Raw genomic sequence first — 21380 nt, 5'->3', positions numbered from 1 at the left:
GTCGGGTCAGGTGTAGTTAAATAATGTATTATTGAGTTAAAACAATGCAGCACAAGGAAAGTGCAATAATTAGCAAAAAAAAAAAAAATGTTAGAACATATAAATTTAGGCTCTAATAATCTTAGGATTGAATGTTTAAATATTTCTAGCCTATATTAAGACCACTTGAGTGATTTGGCTCAGAAGTGATGAGTATGCTTTTCATTGTGTATTCCATTGTTTGTGTGTTTGTCAGTATTATTACAGAATGAATGATGTAAACAGATAAATAAGAGTCAAAAAGCATATTTCAAAAATTTATTTACGAACATAATCTCTTAGGAACAACAGCAGTTCTCGCGCTCTCTGTACATGCAACTGTAGAAAATAACAATTTAGTTTTTTTTTTCTCTTTTTTCTTATCCATTATTTTTTTTCTCCATTTTTTATTTTTATTTTTAAGTTTCTCGCTTTTTGAATTGCAGGAAATCAACACAGCTAGAGGTGAATGTACTGGATCGTTTTGACAGCACTGACGATAGCATCAACAACATCCCCCCCTCCCGTAGCTGCACCAACAATATGTACACAATTGAACTAACATTGTACAAAAAAAACAAAAAAAAGAAGAAGTTACATTGTTACATCACCCACCATGAGCGCTCTGGTTGCGTTGCTGCTGGAACCCCACATTCTACGCAAGTTTTGACAAGTACAAAGAGGAGGGTGCAAAACGTCCTGGGAGAATATTTACAGCTATGTACAAAAATTGGGAAAAACAAAAAAACAGTCTCGTTTCACGCATTACAAGAGGGAAATTTACACAGCGGAGACCTTCCACTCAAACATACCACAGGTGTAAGAAAGATAATAAATAGGTTACTTCTCACCATTTTATAGAGTAGTTCTCCATGCTTTTGTATTAGTCATTGTCCGTTTTTAAAAAGAAACAGCTACGGTTCATTTTAAATGAAGAGGAAAAAAGGCTTGAAATTGTGACTTCTGTTAAATATAATCATGTATTATTAAAAATGAAGAAAATAAATGAGCAAACTGAGTCGTCTATGTGTAATTAGAGGTAACGTGTTGTGGATTGCGAGGTCAGTGGCTAGCTAGGTCCTGGGACATTGGCTTGGTCCTACGTACTGTAAGTGCTTCACTGTTAGCCTTATTGGTGTATGTGCATTTGTGAATGTGTTGAATAAGCAGCAGCTCAATCAAAACAACGCGGAAATATACTGTGTACATATCTCCTTAACATGAGAAGATCGACTAACATATTTATTAAAAGTGAGCTGGGAAGTGAGTGCATCTAACTGTAGGAGAAGAGCCCTGACATTAAACCAAGAGAAGTCACAGATTCATTTGAATGAATCATTTTAAACGTGCCTATGCAATAATGATATGGAATGGTGCCATGATCATAATTTCAAGCCTTTGTTTTGGCGGGAAGATAGGGAAAGGGCAGGGATGACCAAAATGAAACAGTCTTTGAACAACTGAGCAGGAACACAAAACTGAAACACAAAAGTCACCTTGTAAACAACAGTGAGAGCGCATGGGGCATTACAAACTGAAGACATTGGCATCCTAATACCAATGAATGACAAGCCACTGTAATGCATGTTGTATGAAGGGAAAACAATCTGATCCACAAGACAACAGCAAACATTGAATGTACCATTTGAAAAACACAAGGATTTTTCTTGCAACCAAACACCAATTGTGAAACCAATAAGAAAAAAAAATCTAATTAAAAATTCATTAAAATGCTTTAGATTTAGAATATGCAATTGGTTTTGGTGTGAGTGAAGACTTCTGTATTCTCCTTTGCACTGATTTGTACAAAAAGACCAAAAGGCTTTAGTCAAACATTGCAGAAATAGCAAACACCTGCAACAAACAGACAAAAATCACATACATAAACAAAAGTGTCAGAACTTCACAACGTCAACAGAAAAAAAAAAAAAAAATCAGGATGGTGGCCAAAACAAACAACACAAAGACTCACGCTACATGACAGGCAGCTAACAAGAAAAGATGAAAAAAAAAAAAAAACAACAACTAAAAAGCAGGACCCGTGAGGAATGCAAAAAAAGGACCGCAGAGAAAAAGCTAAATCTAGCTGTTTGAACTAAAAGGTCCATTAAAATCAACGCACGACTACCTCTTAACCATCTCCCTGTACCTCTGTCCCTTTTTAGTCTGCCAGACGGCTGTGTGACCCCCTGCTTTGAACAGAGGGACATTATGATGATTCTTGGATACCATAACAAGTCTCCTAGCCCTTGGCAAGGCATAGAAATCTAGAGCAGGCTGCACAATCACATCAAGGACAACAGCGCACAGCATTAGGGAATATCTGAGAAAGGGGCACAAAACAAGTGAAAACCCAAACACGCACACATGATGACCGCGTGTAGTACTCTGTCAAAAACCCACCACTTAGGTGGATTTAACACGGGGAGGTGGGGGAGATTTGCCTGCGTGTATATTGTTGGATAGTTTAAGATGCAACGACAGCTCTTTGAGGACACAAAAACGAAAGGCTTGTTTTTACAAAAATGTTCAACTGAGCAAAAAATATCATGACTTTTTTTTTTTAAAATCTCTGAATGATACACTGAGCCTCTCTTTGCTTCTAAGGTGTTCTTACAGAGAGGCAAAAACCTGTACTTCTTTCCGCTTGGGCAATAACCGAGACTTTATTTCTGTAACTAAAACAAACACTGATAAATTTGCTATTCTACAATCAAACAGAAGCTCGAATGAATCCTTTAGGAAAAGAAGAACCCATACGTGTAATGTTGCTTATGAGAATAATCTGTTAAAAATCCACTCACATCAAAGAGTATGTAACTCTGCTAGATCCCAACTAGAATCTTTGAACAAGGTCTGGTCATTCATACAGTTAAACTTATGCTCCAGAGAAATAGTCAGGGGACTTATTTTGCTATTAGGCTGCAAGTTAAAGCTATTGAGGTTTTCACAGACTCTTGCCAAGTCTAGACCAGAAGATGAATGACTAAAGATGACTAAAAAAAAGCAAGAAGTGATAAGAACGCTGCCGCTGAAATGAAAGTATAATATTTCTCTGTGTACTGAATGGATCAGATGGCAATATTTGAATCTGAACCTGAATGAGTTTAGGTTATGATATTGCCTGATGTTCCTATTTAGTTCACTTGTGCAGCGTTATGAGAAAACTCAAAATGTTGACTGTAAAAAGGCATTTTCTCGGTTTTATTTTTTTTTCTCCAAAGATAGAATAGTTGTATAATAAAGCAATGAATAAAATACCTCTATTTTTTCTCAATAATTCAGTAACCACACTGCTACATCTGAAGACTATGGTAGTGGCCCTTTACAACTAGGAGTTTTCCATTGGAAAGAGTGGAGGGGAGTTAGCTCAATGACTTCTGATGTCAACCAAGGGCACATTTCAGCCAGGCCAGGGCTACGCCGTTTGGGGCCATGCACTGAATAGTCTCCTACATACTGACAATGTGTACACCTTTTGGCCCATGGGAGGGGATGCTGGGGTGGGGGGAGTGCTGCCCAAAAGTGAACTGTACATACAAAGATAATTTTTATTCATTTATTTTTTTTACACTTAACTGAGTGATGTTACAGTACATAATTTATTTACAACTGTGCAGTAATGTGTGGCAAAATAAATTATCTAGAAGGCAGCGAGAATACATTGGTTAACGAATATAAAAACTGTACATCATTTACGGAATACAATTTTTTTTTTCAGTTTTTCTTATTTTTTTTCCATTAAACTAATGTTGGCTCTGTAGTGTTTCAAGTCACGTCCTCAGAAAGAGAAACAATGAAATGCCCAAGTAAAGAAATAGACAAAAAAAAGAATATTCTCCACTAAAACACCATCTTTTAGAAGTCTTTGCCTCTTGATTTTAAAACATTCTTTTGTATAACGTGTTGTCCTCGTTTTTTTATTTTTATTTTGTTGTTGTTTTTTCTCCTTATGCAGTCATTTGCAGGTTATGCGCTGGCGCAGGCATTATGGGGGCTGGGTCTTGCGCAGGCTGCCAGAGGCTGAGGTCCACCCCCCTCACGTGCAGGCCTACACTCTGGGCTCCTCTTGTTGGTCGGGGTAGACGAGGGGAGGAGGTGCAGCAGCAGGGAGCTCTTTGGGTGTCATGCTGGCTGGCCGTACCCTCCTGCTGTAGTCAGTCTTTCGTCCCCCGCCGCAGTCCCTGATGCATAGGGACCCGCAACCCCGGCCACCTGGCCCGCGTGCTGCTGCCCCTCTCGACTCACCCCCTGGCGCAGGCCTCTGCTGCAGCCTCTGCTCCGAGACAGCCCAGGCTGAAGAGCACGAAGAGCAGGGAGTGCCGTCACGTCATGTGAGGTCGTACATGTCCGCAAAGGCTCGTCCTCTCCAGGAAAAGAAAGGACAAAGAGAGTTTCAAGGTGCCACGGGCATGCCTCGGAGTTTGTATGTGTGTTTTTTCTGTTTTTTTTTTTAATAGCTTGACAGAAACTGCTCTCTGCACCTTCTACTTCTGCATCCGTTTTGCTCCCCATTAGCCTTTTCTGGCTAGCCCTGAAGTTCCTTGTCCACCGCTGTGCCAACTGGGTGGGTGGGGGGTGCAATCCTCTCTCGTTGAACAGTTTTTGTTTTTTTAAAGTATTTAAAAATAAAATTGAAGAAAAATACTTTGTTTGTCCCTCTTTCTCCCCAGTGTTGCTCCTCACGTCATCAGAGGGGGGGCTGAGGTGGGTAAGCTTCAGAGCAAAGCTGTGTTGCTTCCTTACATCCCAAACCAAAAAAAAAAGCATAAAAACTTGAAGGATGAAAGTGCAAGTCGTGTGTTTTTTTTCCCCCGGTTAAAAAGATGCTCCCCACTTGTACAGTGGAAAAGAAATCAATAGGAAGTTCTTTTTCATCTTTAACTATATAATATATATACGTTTTGCTTTTTTTTCCTCAAAAGAAAAGTATCCTCCTTTTCAAAACCAGCTAGCCCTTACCATATGTTCTGCCTGGTGTCTCTACGAAAGGGTAAAGATTGAGAGAGGCCGCACACAATGTGGGGATGAATTGGTTTTCGTGTCATGCCGGCAGCAGCACAAAGTCGTCGTTGACGTCCACCATTGGCACGTAGAAGGAAGGGACCTCGTTGACGCACAGGGACTTGTGCCCGGCAGGGTCCAGCTCCTGCACCTTGAGTTGCCACTCCATCCGCTGCACGGCATTGAGAGCGGCGGCCTCGTGCTGTTGGCGCATCAGCAGACACGTCTGTGGGTGGGGGGGGGGGGGGGGGGGGGGAGAGAGAGGAGCACAGAGTCAGCATTGCACCTCCACAGGGAGAATTCAATGGAGCAGACAGACACTTCTGTTTAGACTTGTACTGCTTGACAATCAGAAGGTAATTAGTGCAGCGGTAGAAACACAAGAGGAATAGATGTTGTTTGAGATATTGGAGCATGTTGAGATTTTTGAGAAGCTGGAGCATTCTACATCTAAACATCATACAGGAGGAAATGCCTCCTATGGACTATGCTACTTGACTATTTTTTCTTGCGTCAGATTATTCCTGACGAATGAGAGGATACCATATATAGAGTATCTGATCCACTGGTGCTTACCTTCATGCGATCATACTTGTCGTCTACATCTTGAATCCAGGAAATGAACTGGCGAGCGTTGAAGCGATCTCTCACCGACTTGTTTTCATCCCCCTGGGGAGACAGAAAACAAAATGTACAAAACAGAAACACGACCACAGCGGTCAAACAACTGCCAGAGACCAAAGACAAGTGGAAATGTACATGAAGTAGAGCTCCAGGTTCTCAGCTTACCTGGCTTTCAGATGGCATGTTGTACACCTCAGAGTCCAGCAGCATGGTGCAAGCACTGAACGGAACAGCCTGATTGGCTATCGTTCTGGCTGCTCTGCAGTGAACTCTCAGGACTTCCTGTTCACAGGAGACAATCAGCTTCTCCTGAAAGGTACAAGTGAGTTATGAGTTCGAGGGGAATACAAGTCATCTGTACTTCTGAATCTCCTTCAGCAAACTTTGGAGCGGTTGTAATGAAAAAAAGAGGAAAGTCTTATTAAAAACAGAGAGGGAAAAAAATGATCAAGGTCTAACAAGATTCAGTGGAGGCACATTAGATGAGAGATGAAATGGTGGTGTTGATTGCACTGTGATATGCTTACCAGGCAGTGGGAATGCATATTGCAGTTACATTGCTTTTCTATTATGGGGCAACTTTGATCATTCATCAAAGGTTTTGCGCTCTTGCGATCAAAGCCCACGCTCTAACAGACTGACTTCAGAAGTTAGGGAGGGGGGTTGGGGTTGAGAGCGAGAGAGAGAGATAGAGAGAGAGAGAGAAAGAAAGAAAGCGCTTACCCGCTCAATGCTGTGCTGCAGTCTCAGCTTCCCTCTCACAGCCTCCTGCTGCCTAAAGAGATCCTTGAGGGGCTCTGTCAGAGATGGGGGCGGAGCGATCTGAGGGGAAGAAAAAAAAACAACACAGTGAGGTCTTGTCATTCATCAGCCACCAAAAACTTTGCTCCTGAGGAGAAAATGAACACACAGACGAAGAAGAAAAAAAGAGGAAAAAAGATGAAGTGCTCACCACAGGGATGTGAAGTTTGCTCAGAGGCTTGCCATCCAGCAGGTAGGAGCCGGTGTAAGTCACGTACTCGGCATAGCACTGAGGGGCCTGGGGTGTGATGTAGCACAGGATCTTTCGCTTCTCCTCGATCTTCTTGCGGATCTGCAGGTACTCGAAGTACGGGTTGGAGCGGTCGCTGTGGTAGGGCTCGATGTCATCCAGCTTGATGGCGTTCACGATGACCGCCAACGTCTGCTGGATCATCTCTCGCGTCTGCTGCATGGCCGTGTTCACCAGCTGGACCTGCACAGGCTGCTGGCCTGATTTCGGGAACTTCCTCTTGCGTGGGTGCTGCACCTGGGAGTCCTCGTCCTCCACTGGCCGCCCCTTGGTTTTGGTGCCAGGAGGAGCGGCTGGGGTGGCGCTCGGTGGGGTTGAGTTGCTGATGGGATCCTTCTCTTTCTCTGCGGGCAAGGAGGAGGCTGTGGTCTGGGTAGTGAGCGTGGCTGTGGTGGTGACCGATGAGGTGGCAGACGACGCAGTCACGCTAACAGGGCTGACTGTCGTGTTCTGCTGCTTGTTCTGGATGGCAAGCATCTGGGCCCGGGTGCGGGTCATTCTCGGGGCAATCTCCACCTTCTTAGACACCTCAGATGTTGCAGTCACCGACACAGTCAGTTTAGAGGAAGAGTCAGCAACCTCGGTCACCTGTACTGTACAAGAGGTGGTAACAGCAGCTGTGACCAAAGTCGAGTGGTGAGGACTACTAGATGCGCTTACAATCAAAGTCGGCGTGACACTTCTCTGCTCAGGTTTCAACTCCAGAGTAGACACTGTGGCAGAGAGGGACATTTCAGTGGATGCTTCTTTTTGTCCATAATCCTGGTCATTTTCGGTGAGTGCTGCAGGAAACAGCATTGCCCCATCACTGACAGACTCAGTCAAAGTGGCAGGTTCTTCATGGGCTGCCTCTTTCAGGTCATCTTCCTGCATGCGCTCAGGCTCAGGTTCTATCTCAGGTCTGTATTCGCTCTCATGTGGTGTAAACACAGAATCCTGAGGAGCTTCTGGTGGTGCCAAAACTGGGGAACATGGTGCTTTAGGCAGCAGAGGCAAGTCCACTTCTATAAGTTCAGGCTCTTCCTCTCTGGTTTCCATGGCTCTCTCTGACTTCATCAGATTTCCGGAATGGGGATGTTCCACTGGCACAGGGTCCGTTATTCCTGGCTCTGCCATACCTTTCTCTTGGAATGGAAGATCTGGGAGAGAGAATGGTCCTAAGTCATCTAGCTCATCCACTGTAGCAGAGAATGGGTCGGCCCAAGGCACCACAGGCTCGCGGCTAACGGCAGGGGCCATAGTATCCTCAGTAGGGTAGCCGAGAGAGTTCTGTCTACTCTCATGCGTCACACACGGAGGCTCTGGGTGAAGCTGATCCTCTTCCATGCTGGGTTTGCAATCTGGGAAGAAAGACTCAATATGTGTCGTAGAGGATGATGCCATATAGTTTGTCTCAGGCTCCATAGGCTCTGGTAAAGGTGTTTTGGGTGATGGAAGGTCATGCACTTCCTCTTTAGGAGCTTCATACTCAGGCTCGGCAACGTGTGCTAAGCAGTAAGTTGCAGTTGGATAAGCAGAATATGGTGGTGTCACTGATGGATGGACAGGGATGTGCGGTAGATCAGCATCCGAGTGGTGGAATGGGCTGCTAATCTTTGAAACTGCTGCTTCTACCTCGGCATAAGATGACTGGGGTGACTTCAAGCCTACCACTGGATTCCAGCTCAAGGCTTGGTCACAGGGGTTCTCTGTGATGCTGACAGGCTGATGTGTGGGTGTCAAAGTGAGTATCTCTACATCCCTCCTGTCTGGAGACTCGGGCCAGCTCTTTTTCAGAGTACTCTCAATTTCTGGAGAGAATGGTCTGTCCTCTCTGGACTCAATGGCTTTCTCTGCAGAATGCTCAGCCTCTGCAACATCTTCCACATCATCATCATCCACATCCTCCTCCTCGTTGTCTTCCTCCTCCTCCTCCTCTTCCTCCTCCTCCTCCTCTTCCTCCTCCTCCTCCTCCTCCTCAACCTCTGGATCTTCAGTGACAGCGGGCAAGTAATCGCTCCCACTGACGGGGTCTGATGGCAACAGTCTGGGCTCACTATGGGGAGGCTCTGAGAGATCATCGATGTCCATGGGAGGCAGAGCGGCAGGGGCAGGGGTTGGTGGAGCAGCAATGTCCAGGCATGGCTCTTGGGGATCGGGTCTGTGGACTGGAGTTGAAGGCTTTGGCAGGAAGTTGCTATAAATGTTGTCTGTGGGGTGCTCACTGTCAGTAACCGCATTTGATGTAGATCCATCTGGCAGGTGTTGGGAAGAGTCGGGCCTCGGTGAAAGCATTTCGATGGGAGGGGAGAAGTAAGGAGGAGATGGACAGACAAGTCTGTCTTCAGGAGGATAGGAGGCAGAGGACTCATATTCGGAAGCTCCAGAGGCACTCTGCGAACGAGGGAATTTGTCAGCCTCTGCCTTGAACTCCTCTTCCAGAGGTCTTCTAACATCACAGGACGCAGACCGACTGACCAGAGGAAGCTGGAGATTTTTAGCTGGTGTGAGGCAAGTGGTCTCTTGGTAGTTGTGAGATGGATTAGAATATCTGTCAAAGAATGATGGTGAACAGGCATTCACTGAGGGGTCTTCAAACACAATTTCAGGGTAATCCTCTGTACTGCAAGATGGTGTGCGTGGAGTCTGCATGACTTCCTCATAACTGGGGCAAGAGATCACTGACGTGGGAGTGGGAACTCCTGTTGGTCTATTCTGATCAGGCCTGGGGGAGGCAGGAAGGTTTTCGTTCATCTGATGGCCAGCTAGCCAGTCCTTTGAATTTTGACTGTCCAATGGCTGGGACTTTCTATCAGGTGACATCATTTGAGCCGGAAGACCAACATCTTTGAGTTTCTTCTCTTTCAACGCAGATTCCAGAGAGCTTGATTTTTTAGAGGACAGGTCATTACGATTCTTCTTCAGCTCTTCACTTGGCTTGCTTCTGTCCTTGAGTTTAGGATCACCTGACCTATGTCTCAACTTTTCCATCTGTTTCATCCGCTCTTTGTGTTTCTTATGCCGTTCTTCCACCTCTTGATCTTTTAAACTGAGCATTTTACCAAAGCTCGTCAGCCTAAGATCTCCATCCACGAGCAGTTTCTCACGCGGACGGCTGTCTTTTCGAGTAGAGTCTTTGGATGTGGGAGTGAGTTTGTCATTCTCTTCTTTGACCTTTGTCTTGCTAAAGTCCACTCTGTTGTCTTTGTCCAAGATGTCCCTGTGTCGTTCTTTACTTTTGGGATCGTATTTTGGACTGTCTTCTTTAGACTTTTCCTTTACATTAGTCACTTGAGGACTCTCCTTTACTCCAGATTTCAAATCTTCCTTGGAGTGCCTAAATGATCCAAACGCATCAGAGTATTTATGCTTTTCCTCCTTCACCTTCTCTTTATGTTTCTCCTTTTTCTTTTTGTCTTTCATTTTGTCAATGCTGATGATACTGCTTGCCTTGTCCTTGTCAGCCTTTTTGGACATCTCCTTTTCAAATTCCAGAGTTTTATCAAAATCATCCTCTCCCTCTGTCTTCGCCCCATACGGGAAGGTATAAGGATCAGCTTCGAGTGGCATAGGTTCTTTCTCATAAGGTAAGCTTTCCCTGCGACCATAGACTTCTCTGATTTCCTCAGGCTTGTCTCTCTTCTCTCCTTTTTCCTTCTTGATTTTGTCCTTCTCCTTTTCATGACTCTTCTTGGATGAAGAGGAGGATGAGTGTCGATGCCTCTCTTTTTCCCTGAATTTGTCCTGAGGATTGGTAATGGACAGGGAGTCTCTTCTTTCCTCTGTGATGTCAAGAGAGCTAATGGTGGAAGAGTCATACAAACTGCTCGGCACGGGCTCGTGGCCTCTATCTGTGAAACTGTCAGATGAGATCTCGCTGTTCTTGTCATTGGAGTCATCCTTGTAATCATTCATGGCCTCCTCCTCAAGCTTTTCCAGCAATGATTTCTCATTTTCACCACTCCCCTTGGATGCTTTTCTGTCTTTCAGGTGGTCTTGCTTGTCTTTGTATTTGCTCTTGCCCTTCTCTTCGCTGACTTCTCTCTTGTCCACAAGTTTTTGCTTATTTTTCTTGTCCTGATTTGAGTCCACCGATATTCTGTCTTTGCGATCTTTGTGTTTTGTGTCTGCTGACTCCTTGTCCTTTTTATCCTTATTGTGTTTTTCCAAAGAGCCTTTCCTTTCTTTTCCGGGATCAAATGAGGTCTTATCTTTCTTCTTTTCTTTATGCTCCTTGTCTTTCTGTTTGTCTGTGGAGTGCTGCTTCACTTCTGCAGAATATTTCCTATGTTTCTCTGACTGGAAGAGGTCTAACTCATCCACATCAGGTGTTGAGTCTTTTCGGTGGGAATCTGACAGACCAAGAGAGTCACTTAATTTTGCCACGCCGCCATTATAGTTATCCTCCTCATCTTCGCTCTCATCTGTGAAGATGTCTTCGATTTTGTACCACGTCTTCTCTTTCTTCTCAGGTTTACGTTCTTCCTTTTTTAGCTCCAGGAACTCCTTGTCCCGGTCATTATGTTTTTCCAGCACAGTCTTTTCCTTCTTGTCTTTGCTCTGATCAGATGACACTTTGCGGTCTTTGTCTTTATTATGGGAGTCTTTGTGTTTGTCTTTTGCTCCTTCCTTCTTCTCCTTAGAGCTTCTGTCAGTGTCTTTCTCCTTGAGGACTTTTTCCATGGAGCTTCTATCGGCCTTCTCCTTCTCCTGGTCTTGGCTTCTGTCTTTTGGCTTGTCCTTGTGTTTATCTCCTTTAGATTTTTCTTTCTTCTCCACTCCATCCCCTTTCTTCTCCTTGCCAGAGTGGTTTCTCTCCCTGAGTTCAGATTTGCCAGTGGTTTCACTCTCAGATTTGTCTTTGAAGAAGGATTCTCCGCCATACTCATCTCTCAAAGATTCCACTTTAGCTTTAGAGTCTTTTCTCTCTTTAGAAAATTCGTAGGAGTCTTTTCTGTCTCTGCTGCCATCGACTGAATCCTTTTCCTTCCTGTCTTTGACGACCTCTGTGGACTCCTTCCGCTTCTTCTCTTTTTCTGAGTAGCTGGAGTTTAGTTTCTGTTTATCTGTCCAGTCCTTTTTCTTTTCACTGACTTTTTCAGAAGAGTCTTTATCTTTTTTCTTGGTCGTGGTGTCTTTCTCTGAGCGTTTGTCCCCGTAATCTGACTTTTTGTCCTTAACTTTGTTCTCCTTCTTTCGGTCTCGGCTCTCTTCTTTTACCGTCTCCACAGTCAGTTTGACAGCGTTGTTTGACTTATACTCTTTGTATTCCTTGACTGGAGTGTCCCAGCTGTCTTCTCCATCCCCATAAAGTGAATCTGAGGAAAGGTCCGACTGCCATCGGTCATGGGGATCGTCTGAGGCGCTGAGTTTTGTGTCCTCTAAAAAATTATTTTTGATGTCATACTCATCGTAGATCGGCTCCTCCTTCAGCACCTTGTCTTTCTTTGACTTCTCCTTCTCCTCCTTGGAGCTTTTCTCCTTCTCTGATTTAAAATGTTTCTCCTCTTTAAGTTCAATCTTTTTGTCAGGTTTACAGGACTTGTCCTTGGACTTTTTCTTTTTGTCATCTTTGTGAGCTTTCTGCTTGTCGTCCTTGGGCTTTTCTTTATCCTTGATGCCCCTGTCCTTCTCAGATTTTATCGCTTTGTCCCGCTCCTCTTTGCTGGCTTTCTCCTTGGTGGACTCTTTTGTCTTCTTAGATTTCTCTTCTTTATTGCCCCTTTGTACCTCCTTTCCAGTCCATTCTTTGTCTTCAGATTTACCCTTAGGCAACCTATCCTCTTTCTTAAAGTGATCTTTATCATGTTTAGAAAGCTTCACCTTACTTTCAGACGTAGCCTCTGACTCAACAATGAGTGACTTTTGCCGAGAATCATCATAGTCAAAGGAATAACTCTTGACAAACTTTTCGTTCATGTCTTGATTCAGCACAAGACTGGGGGCTTTCTCCTTCTCCTTGTTTTTATGTTTGTGTTTCACTTTATGCTTCTTCAACACTTTGCCATCTTTGTCTGTTTTTGAGACCGCTCCATCTGTGTTGGAGGTCTTATAAAAGTCCGAGCTCTTCTTGTCTATCGCACTGGCATGTGCATTGTTTTTCTTTTTACTGTCCGGGACTTTCTTTTTCACCTGTTTCACAGACTCCACACTCGAGTCTGCGGAGGAGTAATCTGACTCGCTGGAAAGCCTCTCTCTGACTGAATCTGAGAGTGAGCTGACATCAGACCATGGTGGAGAGGACACCGTCTTCCAGCCATCAGTCCGCCACTGCTTCGGATGCTGCTCAGCCAGAGACTGTGTCAGCTTCTGCGAACTTAAACTCCCGTGTGAGGACGAAGAGGAGGAGGCAGAGAGCGAGCTAAAAACGGACGACTCTTTAAGGCTCAGGGCATTAGAGTCCTTTAAACAGTTTGAGCTCTGCAATGAGCCCTTGTCGTCCTCACTCTCCAAATCTCCGATCTCTGAATCTGAGGTACAGAACTTGCCAAACCGCACCTCCTTGCTGGCGTTGCTCTTGGTCTCCTTCTTTCTCTTCTTTTTGACTTTACTCTTTTCCTTCTGCTGTTGCTTGGAGCTGAGAGCAGCGGAGTCCCGGCTTTTGGCATTGGTGGCCGGCGTTGACTGCCGCTGCGTCGGTGTGGGGGTGAAACACAAAGTGCGGTCGTCCTCGTCTGAGCTGTTGCTGTCCGACATGATGCGACGCGCAGGCTTCTTTGGTGTTAGCGAGTTGGTTTTGGAATAGGTTTTGACCTCCATCTTGGGTATTGAGATGAAGCTGTTGGGCTTGGTGACAGGGTCCTTGCGGAAGTCCTTCTTGAGTAGGTGCTTGTCGTCGACAGGCGGGACGCGTTCCACCTCATCATCCTCATCAAACTCGTATTCATCCTTGATGGGTGTGGTGGTGGTTGACTTGGGAGGATCAAGGCTCTTCCCTTTCAACTTCAGGCCCTTCTCAAACTCTGAGTCTGTGTTATTGCCGTCAACAGAGCTGGATGGGGCAAACGAAGGAGCGTCCTCTTCCTCCGAGGATTCTGCACAGATAAAGATTTTCCATTAACCTCCAGTGCATAATTTTAAAGACAACAAAACTGTAATATTTCATATCAAACTGTTCTGGAATTCAAGCTATCGCAATTATCAGTGCTACATCACAGACATAATATAATTATCAGTAATGTATAATAGAAGCTGGAATTGTGGTACACACCAGAAGAGCTCTCTTCGCTGGAGGTGTAAGTGCCTTTTCCCAGCAACAGATTGAGCATGGTTGGGGAGTTTGCCACCTTCAACGGCGTTTCACCTTTTCTGTTGCTTTGACAAGGGTCACCTCCATATCGCAACAGCAACTTCACCACCTGTAAAAAGTGTCAGAGAAAGGTCAACAACTAAAATAAGTTAAATGGTCAAGAAACTCAATAACAAAGCAGAGCAACTTTCAGAGCTCTATCCCTGCCATCATAACACATATCTTATCAACAGCCAAATGAGGCTATCCTTACCTTGAAGTGCCCATTGTTGGATGCATCATGCAGAGGGGTGTCGTCGTCCCCACCCTTGGTGTTGACCTCTGCACCGGCTGCCAGCAGCTGTTTGGCCACTTCATAGTAGCCCCTGTTGCATGCTTCATGCAATGCAGTCCAGCCTGCAAAACATCACGTGACATGACATTAGCAAGTACAAAAGCACATATAACAATGATCTACACCTTACTTTGGTACTGTGTTGTTTTAAACAAAGAACAACGGTCTCTCTTTTAAATACTGCTTAACATTCTGCAGAGCACCACAAAATGCAGCTTCGCTTAAACCAAATATAGTACAGTCAAACCAAAACCAAAAACAAGCTTGAACTTGGATCTTTATTAGGGAGTCATACCCAGCAGAAGGATTATAAGTGTGTATGTGACTAACAGCCCTAATGAGGTGGAATCTCTGCTCACCTGCAAAGTCTTTTACATTCACGTCAGCTCCCTCTTTAATGAGCTCCTTGATGCGGCGTGCCTCCCCACGAATGGCGGCCCGGTGCAGCCGCGTCTCGCCCCGCTCGTTCCTCTTGTTTACTTTGTCTTTGGTTTTTGAGGCAGAGTTTGGCGTTCCCTTCTGGCCCCCGCTGGACTGCGACTGGTGCTTTGGTGTGGTGTCTGAAGATGACATGAGACAAGACATTCAAAACATGTTTTTTTTTTTTTACCCCCCACCAACACCGTTTTGGTTGCTTGTTTGGTCACCATTGCAAATAAGAAGCGCAATGACTTGCCTGCTTAAATAAAATAAGATAAAAACAAATCTTTAACCGGGATCAAGGTATGGCAACAGCACATGCATGTGCAATCATCTGCAACAAGCTACACATTAATAAACATATGTAGTATTGAATGTCTCCTTGTACACCAGATGGGGGCAGTATTGACCAAGTCATAAACAAGAGGAAATGGTCTCCACACTCCCAGTGGCCATGCTAGTTTCATCCCATTTTATAGATTAAACCTAATCCTTAATCACATTTATAATATTGAGTTTGTAGGTCATTGCCCCAAATGCTACACGAAACTCAACGTAATCTATGCTTTGTGCTCTGGGTGTAAACAAAGGCGTCCCCACCCCAACCCCCTCTCACATTCCCAGTTTCAGTTGGCTACTACAAACCTGACTGGGCAGATGCTATTTTCCATTCCAATGCATTCAGCTTTTCCCACTAAACAGTTCAGATTTAACCCTGTAAATCATAGCCGTGGCAGAACAAGTGTTTAGTCCCTTTTACAAATCAGATCCTGCTCTGGTTTGGTCTTACAACATGCTGAGGTATCAGCACTGGAGCAGGAAATGCTAAATCAGAGTAATCTAATAGAAGAATGCATTCTTAAGATAAGAAATAAACACAGGGCCTAAGCTCCGGATATTCTGTGGTTTTGGCCAAACGCTCGGATTGTACCATTAGACGCTTTCAGACTAATGCAACTCTGGACAAGTGCTTGCAAACTTTCATTTCCCTAATGGCCCCAACATGAGATTGTGAAACAGAGGGAACCAACTAAGAAACTCAAGATGGAGATTTTTTGTGCAGCAACAAACAAACATAACAACAGCGACAGGCCATTGTACCCATGCTGGCAAGACAACAAAAACAACAAGCGATTAAAGGTAAAGGCTGTATCTCAATGATATGAGAATTGTTATTTTGTAAAATTGCATTATTATTAAGCAGTATGGTCAGAGTTTAATGAGAACCTTGGTGTGTGTGTGTGTGTGTGTATGTAGGGGCTGACCAAGAGAGAGTGGCAGACACCCAGACAACTCTACTTCTCCTTCCACGCTCTGGGTATCTGTGTGTGTTTGTGTGTGCGCGTGTCTGGGTATCTGTGTGTGTGTGTGTGTGTGTGTGTGTGTGTGTGCACGTGTGTGTCTGTGTGTGTGTGTGTGTGTCTGTGTGCGTGCGCGCATGTCCACCAAGCCCTCCCTGTGCCCCTCGTGGGACGTGGTGCCCATGACAAACACGCACCTGGACTGTTGACTGACTCCTCGGCAGTCATCTGCATGAGCAGGGCCACCTGCTGTCGCTCGGAGAGGGGGTACCCAGCCCGGATCCCCGGCTTGCCCATCCCAAAGGGTAGGCTGGGCTTCCTGGTGTTGGTGGGCTCCTTTTTAACACGCTTCCGCTCCGGACCTTGCTTTTCTGTGGGAGGGACAGAGAGGAGCCATGAGACCACTGTGCATTTTAAGAACACACACATACACACACAGACAGACAGACACGCACGCGCACACACACACACACACACACACACAGCTACTCAGTGTAAGCATGGATCACTGCCCATTTACTTAACATTCGTTTACTTCCAGTTAAAATTCATCAAGGGGTTCCCTAGCTCCAGGATCTCACCTACTAACTAAATGTCAGAGGTATGTGACCTTTTTCACTTGCTTCTTTCCTTTCAAGAGTGAAGCCTTTGTGCTTCTGTGTGTTTGCGTGTGTACGTGTGTGTGTGTGTGTGTGTGTGTCGTTTGTGTATGTGCTTGCGTGACTGAGTGGTGCCTTTCGCAGTCTCTAGACATTTTTGAAGGTCAAGTGAAACCCAGATCTCCCAGGTGAATTCCCCCCCCTCTCTCTCCCTCGCCACATCAGCATCCACACTCAGGGGTCCCTGTGCCCGTGCCCCGTGCCCCGTGCGGGGGGGCAGAGAACACACAGTGTGCCATTACCCAGCAGTCTCCACAGGGGAGGGAGGCACACACTGTGTCGCTCTGAGCTGACTTGCCTGCCTGTCTGTGTGGGTGTGTGTGTGTGTGTGTGTGTGTGTGTGTGTGTGTGTGTGTGTGTGTGTGCATTGCTCTGAGGGTGTGACTTGGCATTGGGACAGCGATTACAAAATGGCTGGTGTTCCATTTCAACGTGGCAGAGGCAAGGTCACCACACTGGTGAGGCTCAGGACAAAAGCAGCTGTTCTTTGCAGGCACGCCCATCAAGTATTTTCAGCGTCAGTGCGTTAGCATATCCACCCCACCCCCACTTGTCCACACACACACACCGCCATAAAGCACCGTGGGGTGAGGGAGGGGTGCAGGAGACAATTACAAAAATGAATGCCAGACCAAAATAGAGCTCACTGAGCCGCAAACAATCCACAACTGACACCACTGGGTGATAATATTTTTTCATAAACATGAATATGTTCAAAATTCATGAATATATCAGCACCGATACAGACAGACAGACAGACACAGACACGGTGTAAGCTGCATGCTGTCTAATCATGGGGAAGCTCTTAGTAGCCCAACTAGGCCGTTACTCTCTCAACATAGCAATTTGCTCAAGGTCACAAGCTTAATTTATGGTAAGAGGAAACATGTCAAAATTTGGCTTCCGGTGGCCTATTTGCTTTCCAGGGATCCTTTTTTCTACCGTTTGAGCTGATGAACTAACATCTGTAAATACTTTCACTTGATGTGTCCCTCCCCAGCCCACCCTCCACCCCCACACACACACACACACACACACACAGGGTCCATATAGGCACATTCTTTTGATTCAGACCGTAAGAGTGTAAACCGCAGGAGCAGTCATCTTGACATGTTTTCAGCCGGTGGAAGTTGAGAGGGCTAAAAATCGCAAAGCTAGCTTTTCCAGTCCCTTATAGGAAAAAAAGAGAGAGTGAGAACAGCACTGAGTTCAGTAATGAGTGGGGGGCAGCTTTGGGGCCTACCGATCTAATCGGTACCATCCAGAAACCTTTTCGCAACGCCACAAACATCCACTCTACTGAAGCTAATGAGGCCTCGGTTCCTTGCACAGCATGGTTTAGGAAGAATGGACCTGCTGGGCATAGTATTGTATAAGCCACCCAGCAACTTCATCACAGACGTACATGTACACTGAACACAGCCAAGCCTACTCAACAATGCTACTGAACACATGGTTATGGTGTAGAACGTGGTGCTCAAATAGAGAACAGCTGGAAGGGGAGGACTGTTCCATCCTGTGTTAAGATTGGCATATCCCGGACCTCTAACACTTTAACGACAGCTGGGACTGATGATGGCCCATGTTTCACGAAAACAAGGTTGGTCAGTTGGTCATCACAGGTTTGGCTTTTGGGTTGGGGAAAGGACTCTTGGCGAAGGAATACTACCTTTTTCTCTTATATACTGATACATCAGTGCTCAGAGCTTGTGAGGAGGACTGAATAAACCTTAAATCTTAAATAACCATGAAGCTCTTATGAACCAACTAAAACATATCTTTGTGGCTGCTACATTAAGCTAATTTCTGTGAGATAAACACAGCTATGGCCTGCATAGACAGTGAATATGGCAGATGTAAGGGTTTTAAAAAAACTAGGCTACATATAGGCTAAATAAAACACTTCAACAAGCTCATGCAAATTATGTTCATGTGTGCGTGCCTATGCACATGTTTGTGTCCAATCTGTAAATTACATCCAAAGAACAAGGCCAAAACCCACAGAACAGCAGGGCAATGGCTGCGTGGCATTCCATGTGGATTACAAGAGATGCAATTAAGACACTGGGCATTGGAAATGCCAGGGCACAACAGCTTCACATAAACCAAAAGCCTGCAGACACACCAGGGTCTCTAATTAATTATGGAAAATAAGGACATCAGAGCTTTGAGCTCCAACATTAAATTCCAGTCCATACTAAATAACACAAGAGTTGCATAAACACCTCAAGGAAAAGAAATGGGCAACAGGCCCTTTGAGACGGTGTTCATGGGGGTAGTTAGGATCCAGACTCGCAAACCAGTCCTGTGTTCATGGGGTAGTTAAGATCCAGACTTGCAAGCCAGTCCTGGTTGCCCTACAATCACCACACACAACAGTAGAAGATTCTGGTCATTATTGTGCTGCATAATGATACTTTATGAACTAATTTGGCTCCAAGAGGCCAAATTCTGACTAACAAGGGTGCCCTGGACAAGATTTTGTGTGGCTAAAAAGGCCTCCGTGGACCTCTGTGCTTCCAACTGCCACATATTTACACGCATATTTACACACACACACACACACACACTAAGAGGCTCATTTACTGACAGTGGTGTTAGCCCCAGTCATACGAGTACGTTGGGTTGGCTGACAACATGCTGACTGTGTGAGTGAGTGCACTGACAACAGAAGTAAGAGCTCAACCACCATAACAGTTTCCCATGATGAAAGGTGACTAGACTTGTTTTGTCCCTCCTCCCCTGCACGTCTTTTCCGAGGCAAACCACTCTGACCGGACCAGCTGGCTGAGTGGCGAGGCCGGCTCTCAGCGCATCAACAGGGAAACCGTCGGCGAGGAAGGTGAATATCAGCAGCAGCAGCAGCAGCAACACCACCACCAACACCAAACGTGCAGGGGGAGCCTGACAAGGTGACCATCGTCGAGGTGGTTCCTGTACTCTCCACCAACGAAGGGGTGTGAGCTCACTCCGATAATCACAGAGCCAGAGACAAACAACAGTGGAGATGCCCATAAGGGCCTGCGCGCACACACACACACACACACACACACACACACACACACACACACACACACAAACTCAGACAAACATACATCCAATGCTCACACGGACATTGGCAGAGGCTCGGGGGGAAGCTTTATTGACCAACGTGGTGTAAGAGGGAGAGAGGCTACATGTGCTTTGTGCACCATACCAACATAACAAGCATATGCGCTGCTGCGGGTCAATGCGGGCCTGTGTGTGTGTGTGTGTGTGTGTGTCGCGTCGCTTGTTTACTGTGCGTGCGTGTCTTTTGCATTGTCTAGCGGTGCTCAGTGGGCATTCTCTGTTACTGAGGGTGAGTGTTTGTGTGTGTTATTGTGCCTGGTGAGTAGGAGTTGCTCAGTGAATAGTGTGTGTGTGTGTGTGTGTGTGTGTGTGTTTGAGTACATGTGTGTGATGAATGTGTGCTTGTTTGTAAGTGTGGTGTGGGCCTCCTTGGCTGAAGGAAAGGCTGAATCTGGGTCAAGCTCTTGGGTGGGGGCCCGCAAAAGGAGAGAGGGGGGGGGGCTTCCCATGGTCAGCATGGAGATCCGTTTCTAGCCTGCCTTTGTTCTTGGGCCGACACATACACACACACACACACACACACACGCACACACACGCACACACACGCACACAGACAGGGGCACACACACACACAGACAGGGGGACAGGGGCACGCACACACAGACACAGACAGGGGGACAGGGGCACACAAACACACAGACAGGGGGACAGGGGCACACATACACACACACACACAGACAGGGGGACAGGGGCACATACACACACACAAACACACACAGACAGGGGGACAGGGGCGGGCACACACACACACACACACACAGGGACACACACACACACACAGGGGGACAGGGGCACACACACACCCACACAGAAAGGGGGACAGGGGCACACACACGGCCTCCTTCTGAGGCCTCTCTCAAGGTCTCAAGGAGAATGGCAGCGTGGATGACGGACAGGGACAGCTCTGTCCCTTGATAACATCTGTGTGTAAGTGAAAATGAGCAGAGGACACAATGAAGGGCAGTGTGTGTGTGTGTGTGTGTGTGTGTGTGTGTGTGTGTGTGTGTGTGTGTGTGTGTGTGTGTGTGTGTGTGTGTGTGTGTGTGTGTGTGTGTGTGTGTGTGTGTGTGTGTGTGTGAGTGAGTGAGTGAGTGAGTGAGTGAGTGAGTGAGTGAGAGAGAGAGAGAGAGAGAGAAAGAGTGTGTAACAGAGCAATGCCCAGGGAGAACAGGCAAACAGGAAATGAAGGTTCAGGGACAGGAAGAGCCCACAGGATGTGGTGTCATGGCAGCCTGTGCACGGCTCGGAGGAGAAGAGATGAAACGCATGAGGGAGGCCGATTGAAAGAAAAAGCGAACAGCAGAGAGATAAGAAACAAGAGAGGCCTCCTCTACCACATAAACATCATCATCAACCCAAAGGTTACCTTAACTAGCCTCTTTATCGGCAGAGTTCAAAAAGCCTTATACATACATTAAGTAACATTAGATAGCGACGGATAAATCATAACATTGCATACATCACAAGTTTCCTGTCGACGCATAGAGCACTGTAAGAAAAACATCCGCTGGTTTGAGAGGCGAATAATTTGAATTTTAGCGTGTCTGCTGGGCTCATCTTACCTCACACTGCAGTCTAAAAAAGGCCCAAACATGGAGCCCATCCGTCTGAAGAGAGGCAACAGACAGAG

The 21380-nt window shown here is 45.9% G+C and overlaps 1 protein-coding gene across 1 annotated transcript in view; it reads right to left on the bottom strand.

The window, feature by feature from the left end:
* Positions 1-283: 283 nt before the first annotated feature.
* ankrd11 (ankyrin repeat domain 11) overlaps positions 284-21380 on the bottom strand; it is a 27124-nt gene continuing 6027 nt past the window's right edge. The window contains 9 exon segments of the mRNA XM_042062538.1: positions 284-5248; positions 5599-5691; positions 5812-5955; positions 6370-6468; positions 6599-13710; positions 13887-14034; positions 14179-14321; positions 14619-14819; positions 16178-16351. Coding sequence (XP_041918472.1) covers positions 5063-5248; positions 5599-5691; positions 5812-5955; positions 6370-6468; positions 6599-13710; positions 13887-14034; positions 14179-14321; positions 14619-14819; positions 16178-16351 — 8300 coding nt within the window. The 3' untranslated portion in view covers positions 284-5062.

The sequence above is a fragment of the Alosa sapidissima genome, chromosome 14 (assembly GCF_018492685.1).
Source record: "Alosa sapidissima isolate fAloSap1 chromosome 14, fAloSap1.pri, whole genome shotgun sequence".
In the NCBI taxonomy this organism is placed as follows: domain Eukaryota; kingdom Metazoa; phylum Chordata; class Actinopteri; order Clupeiformes; family Clupeidae; genus Alosa; species Alosa sapidissima.
The sequence above is the reverse complement of the archived record's forward strand: the minus strand, read 5'-3'. Positions and strand labels throughout refer to the sequence as shown.